The 19293-nt window shown below is 37.6% G+C and overlaps 1 protein-coding gene across 1 annotated transcript in view; it reads right to left on the bottom strand.

Moving 5' to 3' along the window:
- The window catches only part of LOC139942295 (peptidyl-glycine alpha-amidating monooxygenase-like), a 33667-nt gene extending 16605 nt beyond the window's left edge, over positions 1–17062 (bottom strand). The window contains exons 1-2 of the mRNA XM_071939107.1: positions 16356–17062; positions 1491–1563 (exon numbers count right to left, since the gene is read on the bottom strand). Coding sequence (XP_071795208.1) covers positions 1491–1563; positions 16356–16592 — 310 coding nt within the window. The 5' untranslated portion in view covers positions 16593–17062. The remainder of the gene's footprint in view (positions 1–1490; positions 1564–16355) is intronic.
- Between the last annotated feature and the right edge of the window lie 2231 nt (positions 17063–19293).

Here is a 19293-nt window from a genome sequence, read left to right on the forward strand (position 1 = left end):
TATGGCACGCGAGCTATTGACATTTAAACAGATGACAACATAACAAAAGGGACTATATATCCACGATTGTTATCACGAAATGAAGGCAACCAACGATGTACATTTACTCACCTTCTAAATTGCGAGACCAGTGATGATTTTGCTTATTATAAGAATACTTTAATTGGTAGAGTAAAAAATGGTTTTGGCATTCACAAAGATTTTACGCTGCTATAAATTGCATTATTAGTCCTTCTTTCAGGCAGAAAATTAACTCATTAAAAGGCAGTGGACACTATTGGTAATTACTCAAAACAATTATTGGCATAAAACCTTACTTGGTAACGAGTAATGGGGAGAGGTTAGTAATATTAAACATTGTGAGAAACGGCTCCCTCTGAATTGGAGTAGTTTTCGAGAAAGAAGTAATTTTCCACTAATTTGATTTCGAGACCCCAAGTTTAGAATTTGAGGTCTCGAAATCAAGCATCTGAAAGCACACAACTTCGTTTGACAAGGGTGTTTTTTCTTTCATTATTATCTCGCAAGTTCGAGGACCAATTGAGCTCAAATTTTCACAGGTTTGTTATTTTATGCATATGTTGAGATACACCAAGTGAAAAGTCTTGTCTTTGACAATTAGCAATAGTGTCCATTGTCTTTAAGTATAACGTAAACTGCGTCAACCATATGGTATTTGTGATAGTGTCAAACAGTTGTTTTTTCGTACCGAGTTTCTTGAATGTGATGGTCTCCATACTCTCGGCCGGTTTTTGGTTTCATACTTTTTTTCAATATATTCTGGGGTCGTCCAAGAGTTTCAGGGTTATCCTGCTTCCTTAATTACGTGTTTATATCCATTTCACTGTAAATTTGATGTACTTATATAATTTTATCTTCTCCGTTTATGGAGGTTTCGAGGAAATAAATAAATAAATACATTTCTTAGGTCAAAGAGATGAACGAATGAATGGTCCATGAATGGATGTTGTTCAGGGCCGTTGAGTTTACTTCCACTCAACCAGTTTGCTTAAACATTAGTATGGTACTTCAAATAAACTATATTGATTAAGAGGATGGAGTCACATAAAAGTAAGCTTGTTCATAGGAGACAACCAATATTAAGTATAACTTGACTTGTGTGAGTTAATTGTGTTAGTAACATATTATTTTTAATCAATAGTTGTTAATAAATCTTTTTAATAAGGTTGAGAGTGGATTGTGTTATTGCGCATTTTAATCAAAGGTTTTAATTTACATCCGATCGGCCGCAGTTTTCGGATATTGACGCTAATTTACATAATTCTTGGCGGGAAATTGACCCAACTGGCCTACGCTTTGTGTGACGTCAGAGCGTACCGTGACTAATTGAATGTTATTGGTTAATTTATTAACGGAAGATCCGGAATGAACGGACGCCTGTCATATTTTATTACAATGAAAGCTGCAATTAGTAGCAGTCATGACCTTCATACAATGAAAACTGCAGTAAATAGCAGTCATGGACTTACCTATATGAACTTCACCATCGTCATCGGAAAGATGTTTTCTTAAACAATAAAACTCGGTCCCCTCGCCATCACTCTGTAGAAATGAAGAAAAGAAAAGGATCGTCAAACCATTGTCTGGCATCAAAATAAGGCTTGAAATTTAACAATTTTGTCTCGGACAGTTTTTGGGCAGAGATAAGAATACGCATGGTTCCAAATGGACTTGTGGTTAGTGAACCGTTGACATTTTGTGCATACCGTAAAACAAAAACGTGACGGGTTTAGTGGAATGCTGGTTTTAGTTTTGTACAACAAGATGGGATCAGGTGAATCAAATAGGCCTGCATGTAGATTTTTGTGTATCTCTCAGTCATGGTTGACATAAAGTAGGAATATTATGTTTTTAAGGAATTAACCACTTATGAATGAATGAATGAGTAAATGTTCATTGTTTGAATCCAACATCCACCAAAGGTCATGATCATCCTATGACTTAATCTAAATTGCTTACAGCAAAATGTCACTAAACAGATCAATATTACAAAAGAACATAATTATGATCCAAGTCTCCCACCTAATGTTGCTCAAAACGGCGAACCATGATCTTATCTCCCACATTCTGACCCATCACCACTATAACTATGACTCCATTCTGCTTCACAGCGAACCATGATCCCATTCTGCTTATAACAGCGAACCATGATCCCATTCTGCTTATAACAGCGAACCATGATCCCATTCTGCTTATAACAGCGAACCATGATCCCATTCTGCTTATAACAGCGAACCATGATCCCATTCTGCTTAACAGCGAACCATAATCCCATTCTGCTTCACAGCGAACCATGATCCCATTCTGCTTAACAGCGAACCATGATCCCATTCTGCTTAACAGCGAACCATGATCCCATTCTGCTTCACAGCAAACCATGATCCCATTCTGCTTACAACAGCGAACCATGATCCCATTCTGCTTATAACAGCGAACCATGATCCCATTCTGCTTATAACAGCGAACCATGATCCCATTCTGCTTCACAGCGAACCATGATCCCATTCTGCTTACAACAGCGAACCATGATCCCATTCCGCTTAACAGCGAACAAATGATCCCATTCTGCTTTATAACAGCAAATCATGATCCCATTCTGCTTATAACAACGAACCATGATCCCATTCTGCTTCCTCGTAATGAGGTCTAGCGAACAAAACCTCTGCTTAATTAAAGGAACGAGTTGCCTTGGATCGGTCGAGTTGGTCTATTAAAAGCGTTCTCTAACCGTTTGTTATAAAATGCATATTGTTAGAAAGATGTTTTAAAAGTAGAATACAATGATCTACACAAATATACCTCGAACTTGCGTGGTTTTCCTTTTACGTCGCGAACTATCACGGTCGGCCATTTATGGGAGTCAACATTTTGACTCCTATAAATGGCCGACCGTGTTAGTCGACGAGGTAAAAAGAAAACCACGCAATTTCGAGGTATATTTGTGTAGATCATTGTATTCTACTTTTACAATATCTTTCTAACAATATGCATTTTATAACAAACGGTTAGAGAACGCTTTTCAAAGACCAACTCGACCGATCCAAGGCAACGTGTTCCTATAATCCTGTAGGGAGAGATACTGCATCCATACTGAAATGATTTGCACCGGTTATTTGCAACCACCATGCCATGCTGTTTGATGGCTAGCGCATGGTGAATATTAAAAGCTTGAAAAGGTCTCGTCACTACGATGGTAACTCTATGTCCACGTGCGTGGATGCCTTGGAAACACTTTGAATTCATAGCAAACACAAGAAAGACAAGTATTGTGACTTATTGATGAGGAATTAAGCTATGACTTGTGTGAAGTGATATGCAACATTCTCATGGTATGCTTACATTTCAAACATGCAACAAAAACTAATTTTTATCTGCTTATATTATTTGAATAATATTTTTCATTTAATTATTTTATGTTCTTTTAACAGAAAAATGTGAGAGTTTGATGATGGCATTACCCCGTCTAAAATATCATTGCCTTTTCAGAAACATGAAACATAACGCAATCAGGCAAATTGCATCATCTCCTAAGTCATTCCCGAATTTATTAAATAATGCTTTTCAGATAAAATATAGTTCAGTGAACTGTCAAAGGTTTCACTAGAAAACGGTGGGTGTATAAAGAACGATATAAACTGACTGTTTCCCTAGACATCCTTGCTTAATATCAGTGATCGGGAAAATGCATTTGCCTTTTGAACTGACTTCAAAAATAGATATTCCATTTATTGTTCTGCTTCTTTAAATAGACGAACATCTACCGTTCCGAGGAACAAATGAAAGCATCTTTGCCGCGTTATGGCACAAAATGCGCGGAGAAACGAAATGATATAAAGTCCCAATACAACAGAGCCATCACATTAAGCTTGTGCGTGGGAGAGGGGGGGGGTGCAAGGTTACAAACCGAGAAAAACGCCCCCGCATATTGGCCGACTGAAGATGCGGTCTTCAAATAACGTTTTTGCTTTACTTGGATCGATCCCCGCCGTGTGTTTGTCTACAGTTCTTTCAGGAGCTGTTTTACCCCACTATTCGTAACCTGCGTCTTGGGCGGACGCAATGCAGCTGGTGTTTGGTTCCATTTTGTAGCCCATCATCCTTCGACTGTCACATTGTTTATGTCACGAAATACAGATTTGTACGTGTTGTTCTAAAATACGGGTTTTCTTATGGTCCATTTCATTTACGTTACGATTAGATACAGTCAGAATGAAACAGTCATAATAAGTTAAAAACGCTTCTCATATAATGTTAGATTTTATGAAAGACAGGCAAGCATAACATAAAATACACCCACATACTTTTGCTGTCACAAAACGCAGTTATTAAAGGAACACGTTGCCTTGGATCGGTCGAGTTGGTCTTTGAAAAGCGTTTGTAACCGTTTTTTATAAAATGCATATGGGTAGAAAGATGTTGTAAAAGTAGAATACAATGATCCACACAAACATGCCTCGAAATTGCGTGGTTTTCCTTTTACCTTGTCGACTAACACGTCGGCCATTTATGGGGGTCAAAATGTTGACTCCCATAAATGGCCGACCATGTTAGTTCGCCCAGTAGAAGGAAAACCACGCAATTTCGAGGCAAACTTGTGTGGATCATTGTATTCTACTTTTAAAACATCTTTCCAACCATATGCATTTTATAAAACACGGTTACAAACGCTTTTGTTTTGACCAACTCGTCCGATCCAAGGCAACGTGTTCCTTTAAGTACGTCGTGATTCTTTCTAAGTACAGTAAAATGGTTGCTATGGTTGCTGTTAAAAATCAAACAGCACATTGTTTGGGATAGGCCCAATGAACATTATTGGAACACCTGACAGAGGTAACAACCACATCGTAACATGGACCCATTTCGAAACCCCGGCTTCAGCTTTGGATTCGGTTGGAAGTAATTCGTTCTCTCGTCTGAAACCCCGGGCGCGTGTACTCAAAGCACGCGCAATTATCAACCAAACGGGGCCAAGCTAGCCTTAGCCGAGTCCAAAGCCAAATCGAGTCGTTTCGAAAAGGGCCTTAGATTGTTGTATTGGACAACTCTATTCATTGCCTCGCTGTATATCTTCATGGTCTTGTTGAATATTCCGTGTGCATTGCTGCATTTTCCCTACATTAAAGGAAGCCACCCAAACCACCCCGTGTGGTTTGAAGTTACTGTTCACACAACGGCTTTTGTATCCGTGGTGGAAATTGAAAAAATGACTTTGAAATGTCGATAAATAAGCGTGGAATACCGTTTATTACTTGTTTTAATTTTCAAGGGGGATTTAAGTATGGTAGAAGGTGGAAATACGAGTTTATGTTTTGTGATTTTCTTCGGATTCTTATGCCTGTTTATGGGAACACATTCAGCGGGAAGGGGGGGGGGGGGGAGCGTCCGAAAGTGCACCGTGAAGCTGACGCCATATGTTCCAGATCCAGGCCGCAGGCCCGCATATAGCAAGGACGGTCGCTTTGGACATGCGTGGACCGTATAAGAGTTTGGTCGGCTATAGAACAATAAATGACTATTTTGTTTGTTACCATTAATGGGATGTTACTAAATTGAAATGCATTTTTGTAATTTTGACAAAAAAGTGCCAACCCGTTTATCATATTCTGACACAATTGGAACTCACGAACATGAAAACACATTCAACTCGGTCAATAAAGACATATTGCACGTAGCGGTCTGGATCTAGTTCAAATGGTTTGTATGCGTTTGGTGGTCACTCTTGTATATGCATACAATAACAAACCTGTGAAAATTTGTGATCAATTCGTCGTCGAAGTTGCGAGATAATAATGAAAGAAAAACGCCCTGGTCACACGAAGTTGTGTGCTTTCAGATGCGTGATTTCGAGACCTCAACATCTATTTCTGAGGTACCAAAATCAAATTTGTGGAAAATTACTTTTTTTCGAAAACTACGATACTTCAGAGGTAGCTGTTTCTCATAATGTTTTACACCGTCAACCGCTCCCCATTACTCGTTACCAAGAAGTTTTGATGCTTATATAGAATTATTTTGAGTAGTTACCAAAAGTGTCCACTGTCTTTAAAAGACCAGAAGCAGTTTTCGTTAAAAGCTTTTTGAGAATACTTCATTTCGAAGAAGGGTGGTTATGTACACAATGTTTTTCATGCAAAGAAATTTGAACCTAGCGTTGCTGTCATTAATCTTTTCAAGATTGTGTATTCATGATTATTCTTCCTGCGAGGACATAATATTCGCTCCGGATTCTAGGCGATATCTCGAGAAACGCAACCACCTTTTGAAATGAAATATTCACATGTTTTATAGGATTAATACCAATGGATCTTTGTCAAAAACCCCAAATATACTTTGCTTTTAATATAACTCTATTGTCATTGTTTCCATAAATGAATCCAGACAGAAGCTGGGAATGATGTTAGTAAAGCGGAAGCACCGTAATGCAACTAGACCACCAGAAATAAAGCTGTATGTGGCCCCCATTACACCAATACACAGACACACCGTTTATCTTTATATTGATCAAGGCTCGTCACAATCAACCCAACAAATCATTCAATATTGTAATGTGGATATTTTGTTTAGACAGGTGATTGGGTAAGAAATTGATTGCGCCTTATTTCTGACCTCCCTAAACCATAAACTATCTCAGTTGAGAAACGTTGCAAACAAGAAGCGCGTACCGTAAACATTGGTTTCATCTTTATGCATACCGAAGTCTCTTGATAATTCGCCAATTCCCTTCGTCGGTGATTCCCGATCCCTGGTGGTATACAGGTTGCGTCACAACAACTTGACACATAACACCGGCCTTTACACCAACCCTATTATTTGGAGAAGCAATGTTGTAGTCATCGCTGTTGTTGTTTTTGTCAATCTCTCTCTACCTCCGACCACTTTGACACGTTGTGTCCAAGACCTGTCTTATTTCCCTCTTTCCAATCGCTCCACGATCACCACTTGACATTTTAAAGCGTTTCCGCAGGATATAGACACACACCATGTGAAAACAGTGACTCGTCGATCGGTTTAAAAAACCGACAAATACCCACGGATAATAAGTGACCTGCGGAAAACTTTTCACCAATGAATTCCCACGCCTGGTTTCATTATCCATTGATGGAAATGTTGCATTGCCAGCGGGCTCTACGTGGAACACGATGTGTTACGTGGGTGTCAAACAATCAAAGTGTAAACAAAGTCCAAACTTTCTAAACGGCTCATCCAAATGTTATCAGAGGAATCGAATCCAAAGTGCAAACGTTTTAGATTCTTTGACCATTGTTTAGAAAAGCTGACATTTTAAACATATGCCTACACTTGTAAACTTCTTACTGTGATGGGCCGTTTTGCAGGTGACCAGTGTAAACTTTCACGTTGTGTGATAGCTAGGTGTGAGTTGGAACCCTCAACCCGTATGACAGGAACAACACAAAACACACCGTCTATAATGTTACACCAAATTCTTAAATTATTATTTTCTCTAAATATGTTGCTGTTCCCAGTTAGCTCTGGGTACCTGGTTTTCTCACACATTGGTATAAACTATACCCAGTTTAATCCGGAACATTATTTCCCTTGAAATTTTCAAAACAGAACTGAATACACTGCTATTTACACAAGCACACCGTGTCAATATTTCATAAAGGAACGTTACAGAATTTGTAAGAAACAAAAATCGTGAAGATCATAGATTAACATAAAACTTACACGGTTTAATGATGACTATAGTAGAAAACATGCCATGAAATATTATTGTCTGAAATGTCATATTATGTGTTGAGAAATGAATAAGCGTTTTATTAATTTTTCTTTGTGCATCGTTGCCATGAAAAAGTGTGTTACCGGTTTTTCATTATTTTCTCGTGACCCAGATGGCTGTTCGATCTCAAACTTCTACTGGTTTATCAGTGTATGTGTATGGTGGATTATATAAAGTACTAACACTGTTTGGCTGGCAAAACCAATTAGTAATGTTCCTTAACACTCAGTTTTCGCCATGTTTAATCGTTCATATTATTTCCAACTTGCTGTAGCGCCATAAGTAATGTATTTCAGAATGTGCAATTATAAACCATTTTTTTCCCGTCTTACTTTATTATGTTTTTTTATATTATTTTGTCAAATTCGAAATGATCCTGTGATGGAACAGTAAGACTTTTAGGTGTAGCTAGTCTTTGGAGAACACACTGTGCTACAATTGGATGCTTTCAACAAGACCTTTTCCAAGCATGCAAGCTTGTCGTGATACTTCCCTTTGATGTCTATACCAATTTGATACCTTAGTAATGTCACCAGCATGTTGGGTGTAGGCCCAGGATCAAGTCTATACGGATAAGCTAATCTGCCTAGTATCGAATGTCGTTTTTGTGGCGTGATTGGACAACTGTCCCTTCGACTGCTGCCAGTCAGCCACGCCCCTAGCCCCTCACTCTCGGGACTACTGAGTTCCAATTACACGTGGAAATCGACATATAAAATATGACCTAAAAATGCAAATTTGTAACATAATTTTCAAAGGTAATTCCAGTAATTCTGCCGTGATGTTCGCCGACAGTTGGCTGTCAAACTGTACCCTAACAAATTAAATTTGTGTTTAAACAATCGCACAACATCGGTAAACAGTATTGTCCAAAGTCCAACATCACTTCATGTACCACAACTTACATATAAAATAAAAAACCTGTGAAAATTTAGGTTCAATCGGTCATCGGAGTCAGGAGAAAATAACGGGAAAACCCACCCTTGTTTCCGCACGGTTCGCCGTGTCATGACATGTGTTTACAATAAATCCGTAATTCTCGATATCGAGAACTGATATTGTTTTAATGTTTTCTCAAAAAGTAAAGCATTTCATGGAATAATATTTCAAGGGAAGTCTTTCACCATTACCCTCTGTAAACCCTGTAAGTTATTTGTAAATCTGTGAACTTTTAATTTTTGTTCTGTTCAGAAAGTGTCCAATGGCTTTAAAGTTAGGTAACAATCTTGACCATCATAACTCGGTTAACATTATAATAAAAATCAGCATTTCTTGAATTAGATATACAAACAAAAATTCCACAATGCATATATTTAATTGGACCTTATTGAAACTGATCTCATTTATGAAGTTGTTGATCTTTAGTAATCGTTCTTGGTATAGAGTGTCCTTTTAAAATTCCAACTTTTTAAAATTGTAATTTATACAGTTAACACAGGCATGTAAGCCTGCAGAAATGCAAACGATTTTATCAGTTGCCATTTATAGGCGTACTGCAAGATATAATCGATTAAGTATTAAACTTTCTAAACATTTATTCGAGGATATAGATTGTTAAAGACCCAATAAAACGTCATTCATCTTCAGAGAGCAGATAGATGTTATCATGTTCCTTACTTACGTCATACAGATTCAACGTTGGTTACTAGCTCCAATGACCAAGTAATGTCGGCAATTGCAAAGATCATTTTGTAAACATTTATACAAAAACCTACAAGGAAGTTTTGTATTGCGCTACCAAAGTTAATGTTTAATATGCACCACTTAAAAAACATGCCTTTCTCATAATGACCTATCTGTCATGGACTAATGTAAGCAATATGGGCACGCATTACAAGGTGTTAACACCATGTAAACCAATAACTAAGGAGATGTAAATTGTTCAGCTATGTAAACATAACTGTCTCTTGTGTACCACGTGTTTGTCTTCACTTTTGAAAACGAACGTCCCATAATGAATACATACGTCATAAGAATCGTGTCAGTTCAAAACATGTCTGTTCCTTGTTAATCCAGTCGTGCACGGAACATGCATTTTTAAAAACCAACTTTCACATGTAGATCCTGCGTATGTAAATAAAGTCAACAACATTGTTTTAGGTCGCTTGCATTAGAACAACGTAATTAAAATAGCAAGCGTCTGCCTGTATTGCTATGTACGTCATACTCATTGTTAATTGATAAAGCAGCAGTCGCCATATCGGGAAAACATCTTGGTGTACTTTAGATCAAAACAAGATTATGGAGCAACTCAGCATGCATGAAGCATAGAGCATAGAGCAAGGAGAGCCAGCACGTGCGAATTGGCTGTAATTTTCAGAGTTACAACAAACTCACGATTGGAAATGTTGATAAAACTCCTATACCCAATAATGATGTAACGGTGTTTGTTTTGACTTGAGTTCTTATAATTAAATTGAGATTGACTTCATGGTTTGATTTTATAGTTTTGAAAGTTTGAGCGGGTCGGGATGGGAAGCAGAGTTTTCCTTTGCCTCACTGCATATGAGTGGGCACGAAGGACACCCATCACCCACTACCAGGTTTCTGGCAAATTTGAAAAAAAAAAACGAAAATAAAAATGACAAAAATACATTTTGTTTATTTGAAAATTATATTATTGCGGTGGCCCATACATTTATCCGAAATATATAACTAAACGTTCTGGAGTCGATTTCACAAAGAGTTAGGACTAGTCCTGACTTAGGACTAGTCCTAGAAGACTAAAAATGTAATGCTATAGTCCTAAGATTAGACTAGTCTTAATTCTTTGTAAAATCCACCCCTGGCCTTCTCTTGACACAGTTCGGTCAGTGTCCCGAACTGAAGAACGTATGCATAATATAGCCTGTCATATCCGTCCACATTACAGCATGTTTGGAACTTATCCATTTCACGTGTGGGTGTAAGAAAATACTATTTTTTAAATGAGCAAATTCTTCTCTGCAAATTTGAATTTTTATTCGGAAGAAATAATCAGAAAAGGCTTTTTCATAAACATCCTATTGTCATCTTTACACATTTTTATTCTAAAATTTCCCTTTTATTATAAACCAGTACACATTTTCCTTTTAAACATGTTTAAATCTTTTCACCGTTACCCGTTTGTCTTGTTGTCATCTTCACAATGTTCCCCTTTTCATCAATACGCAGTTTTCCTTTTGTTCCAGGTTTCCTTGTTTCATTTCTAAGTTTTTAGTTTTATCATCCTTACATGTTCTTCTTTGTGTCCTCTTTAAACAGTTTCCCCTTCTTCATAATTTGGTTTGGATTGACAACAAGGTAATCTGAATGATCGGTACTAAAATATATGTACGTTTATTATTCCAATGTGCACTAGTATCATGACTCAACCTGTTCAGCCACTTATGTATTGATTAGATTTAAATGTATTGTGTCTTAGATATTGCCAGAATATAATTTCGGTTGTCGAGACGCAGAAAAAGGTCTGCGATTCCATCTGCAGTACACTGTCAATATTGAAGGATGCTGACCTACATTGCAATGTGCAGAGAAGTGTTCGCCCTTAGGAAAAAGTGTGGTCGATATGAGATTTCAAATGAGGTTTTAAAAAGCAAGCGAGTCGACCTTTCAGGATACAGACTCTGTGAGAGAAAGGTCACTACACTGAGTGACGTAGTATTCCCTCTATTTCTTAGTGGTAAATATTTTATAAGGCTTCTTTGGCAAGGTGTCATAAAAATAATTATCAAAATAGATTGGTTTTGATAAGGGCAAGGTTGCACGTCTTGATTGGAATTAAATGCAATGTGGAATGTTCAAGGGCACACATCCCAAAGGGGACGTGGTGGGTGTGTGTGTGTGTGTGGGGAGGGGGGGGGGGGGGGAGTCAAAATATACTCAAAAGGTATTTTCAGTCTGACCAAGAGTCTGATCACTACTCCAACCTATGTCCTTAATCAATTAGTGTTAATGATTGCTCCTTTTTGATATTTTTATTTTTTAGATCTTCTAGTATTTTTAATGGCGATTTAGGCTTTAAAGGCAGTGGACACTATTGGTAATTACACTAAATAATTATCATCATAAAACCATTCTTGAGTACGAGTAATGGGGAGAGGTTGATAGTATAAAACATTGTGAGAAACAGCTCCTTCTGAAGTGACGTAGTTTTCGAGAAATCAGTAATTTTCCCACGAATTTGAGACCTCAAGTTTAGAACTTATGGTCTCGAAATCAAGCATCAGAAAGCACACAAATTCGTGTGACAAGGGTGTTTTTTCTTTCATTATTATCTCGCAACTTCGACGACCGATTGAGCTCAAATTTTCACAGGTTTGTTATTATTTGCATATGTTGAGATACACCAACTGTGAAGACTAGTCTTTGACAATTACCAATAATGTCCACTGTCTTTAAACATTGTTGTATACAAATTTGTAAATTACAGACTTAGCAAAAAGGTTTATGTATCTAAATGTATCATTGACACTTAAAATGCTGTTGGTTTGAGCATTTCTAGATGGAAATGACCAACAACTCTCCTCATGGGTTTTAAATGAACAATATTAAAAAGTTAATTATAAATATACAAACATTAATTTTTGAACTGACTTTCCTTGAAATCATGAACGCTATGGGAGACGCAAACATGTTTACTTCCATGTTACTTCACAAATTTGGAAATGAATTGAGTATTCCTGAAATTACTAATTTATCTGAAAGTCAACACTAATTAGATGATCTAACTAACATCCGTCCCCGAAGAAAGTTCATATTTAAAACTAGAAACAATTTCCTTAATCATTCTACCGTATGCAATTTTTTGACACATTTATGAAAGAAAATGTATATGATGTGTTAATCTTGAATTTGTGTTTTGAACAATGACAAAAAATCAATTAAAAATCTTATTTACAATATCAGCGTCTTTGTATTGATATTAATAGCCCTGTTTTAATTTTGTTTTGCAGTAGAACAGGTATTTGGGTAGTTGCCAATATTTGTACATGAATTTATAATTGAGTATGTTTAGTGAAGATTAAATCGGCACCCAAGAATTCTATGTCAGAGGAATACATTTGTAATTTTAATTTTGTGCTTATTGCTTAAGATATTATTGCTAAAAATCAAGCCATGTCTTCAAGCTTCGCCAATACCGCCATTTGGCGCACTCCTATAATTATACCCAACCACAGCCATTGTGTACATAGTGCTTTATAAATATATACATCCGAAGGCTACAAATTAAATTTTCCGCGCACACAAAGATCCATTGCTATAGCCTACGAATCGCAAATATCAAACCTACGAGACTTCTAATTTGCTATCAACATACGTCATTCCACATTACTCATTCATTTGCCTATCTATTTGGGCAGGCTTAAAATCTCTTGCAAACATTTGTTTTTAATTTTTCAAGGACTATGTACAAATTGTTTTTGCTGTGCTTGAATTTCCACCATATATTACAGTTTTTTAAATTATTACTGTTAAAAAGGTTGATATAGCGCAACTCCAAAATAGACCAATGCGTTTAACAATGAAAATTGAAATCAAATACATTAGAAAGGAAAAATCACACACTCAAAAAGCACATTAAAAACATAATGTACTTTTCATTATGTTTCGTTGTGTAATGCGGTACTTTTCTATACAAAATGGTCAATAATGAGTTAAACTGAACTTCATTATGATGTTTTTTTGTAGATGCAAACATGACTTTCCGTCTCGTATGATCTCGTTTATTTATTTATTAGATTATTTAATTGATTTCATCGCAAATTCTTCAAAGTTATTCAATTTGTATTCCTATTTTCAGTGGTTTTTTTATTCAAGTCTTTACCTACTTATGATAACTTGAAGGCAAAGCCGATGAAAAGAGGAAGTCAGAGCTATAAATACTGTTCCGTTATCGTCCGAAGTAGACTTTTGTAGCATTATATTGATCCAATTTTAAATATTAAACGTAAATACAGACGATAATAAACTGGTCATTGTGCGAGACCTTCATCCATAGCATAATTTGAGTAAGTGATATCTTCAACTGAAGTTGGCGTAAGTAAGAAACCCAAGAGAAATCTATCCTGTGAGATCTTCCAAAATAGCCAACGGCATAAAAACGATTGTGAACATTAGCACACTACATAACCAACCTGAGACATTTTCGTATAAAGTAAAACTCCGAAAGCGTGTATCGGGGCTTACTTTGGTTGCGGCAACCTGGGTACTTTATGTAGGACACAAAACACAATGTCCACATTTTTACATTAAACTTACACGGTCTTAAGATAATGATAGTAGAAAGCTTCCCCCTTAGGGAAGGTACACGTTTGGTAATTACTCAAAACAAATATTATTTTAAAAACTGACTTGGTAACAGACATTAGAGAGCTGTTCATAGTATAAAGAACTGTGAGAAACGGCTACTTTTGAAGTAACGTAGTTTTTGAGACAGAGGTAATTTCTCACTAAAATAATAAACAACTTCTAGCTAAAGGTTTTTGATTCCTATCATAAGGCACACAAATTCGTCTAACAAGAGTGTTTTTTCTTTCATCATTTTCTCGCAACTTCGAAGACCAATAATTGAGCCCAAATTTTCACTGGCTTGTTACTTTATGCTTATAATGGGATACAACAAGTGAGGACACTGGTCTTTGACAATTACCAAACGTGTACAGTGCCTTTAAAAATGTTACTTGCTGAGGTGCTGCAGTAAGTGAGAAATTAGTACGAAAGTAATTTTCGTCCGAGACAAAGATTAACTTCTTCATTCACAGTGCCTAGGGATTCATGTCATGGCCAAATACTTGTTCTCCAAAAGGTTTTAAAACCCTTAAAACACATGTGTTGCATAAAGTCTTCCATTGTATTTCTTCTACTAGATAGTTCCCGCGTATTATGAGTTAATTACAAATTTTTGCAACCGTCATACGCGTTTTTATGTAGTCTCGAGAGAGCGAGCACAACAACGATTACGGTTTTAAAGATGTTTCTTGTACAATAACTACCGCATAAGTGGTCCAAGCCGAGAGTTTATCGTCCAGTCAAACAATCATGTATACGTCTTATAGTATAAGTCTCAAAGTCAGTTTTTGATACCTTTATGGAGCCATATTGTTGTCTTGTTCCCCGTGTTCATTACGAGCAGGGACAATGTACTTCACATGCCCCTCAAAACGAGCTCTGACTATTTTGCTCTTCCTATCTCAGTTTGGATGGTGGTTGCATTTATTTATCGTATGAAAGAAAAGTGAAATGTCTGCACACTGATGCAGTTCTGATTTGCCATCTCCTTTATAACAATCATTCTTGTACTTCATGTGAAACCACAACTTCGTAACACGTGTTGTGCATTCAGGTAAATGGGGATTCGATGTGACAATTTGTTATCTATTTATTAAATGTTATTTCAAATCTACGGACAATATATTGACCAGGAGGAGCCAAGGGAAGTCTTCCACAAGCCCCTGGTCATAAAGTCGAAATAAATAATAGTACTAAAAAAAAAAACCATTATGCTTTGTATACATAATTTTTATTATTCAAAATATTTCTTACAAAATAAATTCTCTTGAGGTCTTAATAACTCCACATCGCTGTATTGAAAACTGAGCACCGACGAAACCCCCAATTTTATACGCGAAGGATACGACAGATGACACCATTTAAACACATCAAATACTAAGATGTTTTATGTGTTTAAATAATTTCATTTGTTGTATAATTTGAGAGACGTTGCAAGACGACATTGTTACACACATGATAAAAATTATCTTATTTAAATGAGATGAAGTTGAACGTGACGTTGAAACGTTCATCACCTCTTTGATACATTTTGATAATGTTTTGCCTAATTTTCACAAAAGGAAGCACACCGGTTTTCATTTGGAATATGTGTTGATGTACTGTTGCGTTTCTTCGAGTTTATGTGATTATGTCATACTTGGGTTTCTATTCATTTTGTACTTAAAGGAACACGTTGCCTTGGATCGGACGAGTTGGTCATAACAAAAGCGTTTGTAACCGTTTTTTATAAAATGCATATGGTTGGAAAGATGTTTTAAAGTAGAATACAATGATCCACACAAGTTTGCCTCGAAATTGCGTGGTTTTCCTTCTACTGTGCGAACTAACATGGTCGGCCATTTATGGGAGTCAAAATTTTGACCCCCATAAATGGCCGACGTGTTAGTCGACAAGGTAAAAGGAAAACCACGCAATTTCAAGGCATGTTTGTGTGGATCATTGTATTCTACTTTTACAACATCTTTCTACCCATATGCATTTTATGAAAAACGGTTACAACCGCTTATCAAAGACCAACTCGACCGATCCAAAGCAACGTGTTCCTTTAACTACATGTAACTCATGGTAATTGCCATGTAAAAACAGTATTTATTATGAACTTTTGTTAATGTGGATACATTGATGCATGTTGTTGTTGTTTATTATTGTTGTTGAGATGAACAGTGTTGTGTAACTCCAATCGAGAGAAAACCAAATTATTGAGTAACTTAAAATTAAAAGTAAACAAATCATATAACAAATCTCTGAATTTCAATCAGAATGATTGCAACAACAAGTTATTCTTATCAACATGCTACCGTTTTTCAGATTGAATACGCACCTGTTTCGTTGATGGGTGTTCGATCTCAAGATTCATGGTTATGATGCCCATATCTTTCTCATCAAATGTGCCCTTGTTTCGGTTCCTTTCTTTGGTCGCCTCCTTCCATCTTGATATCAAACTTTCGGGCAAGCCAGTTGCCTCCGAGGAGTGTAGAGCCACGAGGAGGAATACAGCTAGGGACATGGCAAGAGTAAGGCACGCATTGTCGACAGCTAATGGAGAATGTTTCGCCATGATGGTTGACAGGATCCTCAATTGCCGAGAAAACAAAACAACAAAACAGTACTAACTGCCCGTTGAGATGCGGTGAGGAAACACCAGTTTGCTAGTGATCTGTGTGTTTACACCGTTCCAGGACCATAAAGGGACAAACTAGGTTGCTTCTTCAAGAAGAATTCACAGAGATTCCGGTGTCCGGAGCTCAAGTAGAAACAACGAAAGATCGATGCCAATCACGAATCGAAGCCGCAGCTAGCATGCTACTGTCAAGTAAGACCGGTGTTTATATAGTGCTGAAATTTGGCCGAAATACACGTGAACTTGGTCCCTTTAGCCTCTAGAGAGAAAAACAAGAGATATTCTAAAGAAACACCACCAGAGATCTTGAACGGATCAAGCCACAGTCTGCCAGCACTTGTCTATGTCATCAACGTCGCGCAGCCATGATTTTGTCAACGCGGATCGCTCGTCGATGGTTTTTCGGCCTCTCCGTCTTGACGTACATGAATTATGCATAACGGGTCGTACACATGTATTTAGTTTACATCACACGTAGCGTACACCAGCATTAGGAGGCAAGAGAAGGTGAATTACAATTGCTTAGCGGCCAAGTGTCGTCATAGCGATCACCTAGCAACGCAGTTATTGCAGAAAAATCCATTTTCCGTACGGGTATCACAAACGTTGTTTATTGTCAACGGTTGGGCGATTTCTTCAGCAGGGAATAGGGGGGGGGGGGGTAGGGAAGACTTATACGAAAGAAACCTCGAGTAGATTATGTTTGATTAGAGCATGGAGGAAGCCCAAACAATTCCGTCGCCTGGATGGTGACGTCTAGCGGACAGTCACTATGCCCGTAATCGCCCCGCTTCCGATTAAATTGTTATTAATTAGCCCCCTACGAAATGTCACATCCATCCCGTGTTCCCAAAGCAATAGCTTAAAAACCGCTTTGCCAAAATGGAATTTTCCGAAGCGTCTTTGCGGATGTGAGAGCCGGGGCTCATTAACTTCACCCTCTGGGGAAATCAGCCCCACATTAATTGATCTCAAATGCGCATGCGTGGATCCATTGATAAATCTCTTCAGGAGAGAACCTTCTCTCACTGTGTGTTTAAGGCGATGTATTTTTTGTTGTGATGATTTTAATTCAGGGAGAATTGCGTGTTCAGACTGATAATCGAGGATTAGGGGGGACGGTACGACTCCAGACCCTGTGGACAGGTAGCATATACGTCTATTTAGCGACCATATGTTGACCTTTTAAAACCTAAGGTCAAAGGTCAACATTCAATACTAATTAATATCGTAGTTTCTGTTTCAAGATTGCAGTTTCTATGAAGTCCTTCCCACTCGTTACAAACATATTTATGGACTATAATTTGTGATTTTTGCACGAATTGACAAAATTTGTGCAAAATAGTGGTCCCTTTCCCCCCCCCCCCTTTTTTTAGCGGTTTGATTGTGTGAACAAATTACTTATTGAAGCATCACATTTTGTGCAGAGCATGTCGTTCTTTATCAATTGGAACGGGGTATCATACTATACCATGAGGTTAAATTTGAGGAGAGAGGCCCATTCTTTTGATTTTGTTTTCATGACTAAAATGATAATGTTTCCTTGATAGTTGCGAACTTGGCCAACAGAGGGCTCGTATACTAATAAAGGCGTGTTGAGCATAGACCTTTTCGCAAATACTGGGGCGCGCGCGTAAAGCTTGGAATTAGGTGCATTGTGGTCTAGCTGGTAGCAAAATTTGATTGGTATCTATCCCACAATGCACCTCATTCAACAGTCTGCGCTTGCGCATTGGTATTTGCGATAAGGTCTATGTCTGTATTGTATACAAATATTAACTGCTTCGAGTGCTTTGGTTAAAACTATGACTCCCGAGGTGATCCCTGGAGCGTTCTATTTTCCGAGGCGACGCCGAGGGAAAATAAAACGCTACGGGGATCACCGAGGGAGTCATAGTTTTAACCATTGCACGAGTCTAAAAGCAGTCAAAATTTGTTTTATAACACCCCAAACATTTCTAAATACTGTACTATTATTATTAAGTTACAGACCTGAATGCTACAATCCACGGACGACGCGAATACAGATTGCAAAAAACTTGTTCTGTGCTGCATGTAGTGTCGTGCAATCCGAAATGGTTACAGACTGTTAATTTATTATCCTCGTACACGCAACGGACGTCTGGGTACTGCACGCCGTGTGCTAGTCTTCGGACTAGCGCACGGCAAACCGACGCACTATCACACGGCCGTCGTCTAGCAAAACTAAGACATGTCATGTGACGCGCTCTAAACCAATGAGCAGGCAGAATACTTGTAAGGGGTGTTATAATATGGTAGATTGATGTTTGATAAACTGTGACTGCTTGGGTTGGTGTGTTGTGGTCAGCATTAACGTTGTTGAGGGCTGTACAAAACCCATGGAGATAGTGAATGGTGTTAGTTTGTGGTTTATCTTGTACACGACAACCAACAATCCATGCAAAACCATGGATTTATTCTTATCACTCATAAAGTTTTGGACTGAAACTCGCTCTCATCGATTGAAACTTTGAACAAACTCATCTGCAGTATGTCACTGTTACAATCGATAAAAGTGAATCTCCAACTAACACTTTATAAGAAATACAAAGTAACGGCTGATGGGTGACAGAATGAGCCAATCATGTGATGTAACGACTTTAAAAATCGGAACAAT

Source organism: Asterias amurensis, chromosome 9 (assembly GCF_032118995.1).
Source record: "Asterias amurensis chromosome 9, ASM3211899v1".
Taxonomy (NCBI): Eukaryota; Metazoa; Echinodermata; class Asteroidea; order Forcipulatida; family Asteriidae; genus Asterias; species Asterias amurensis.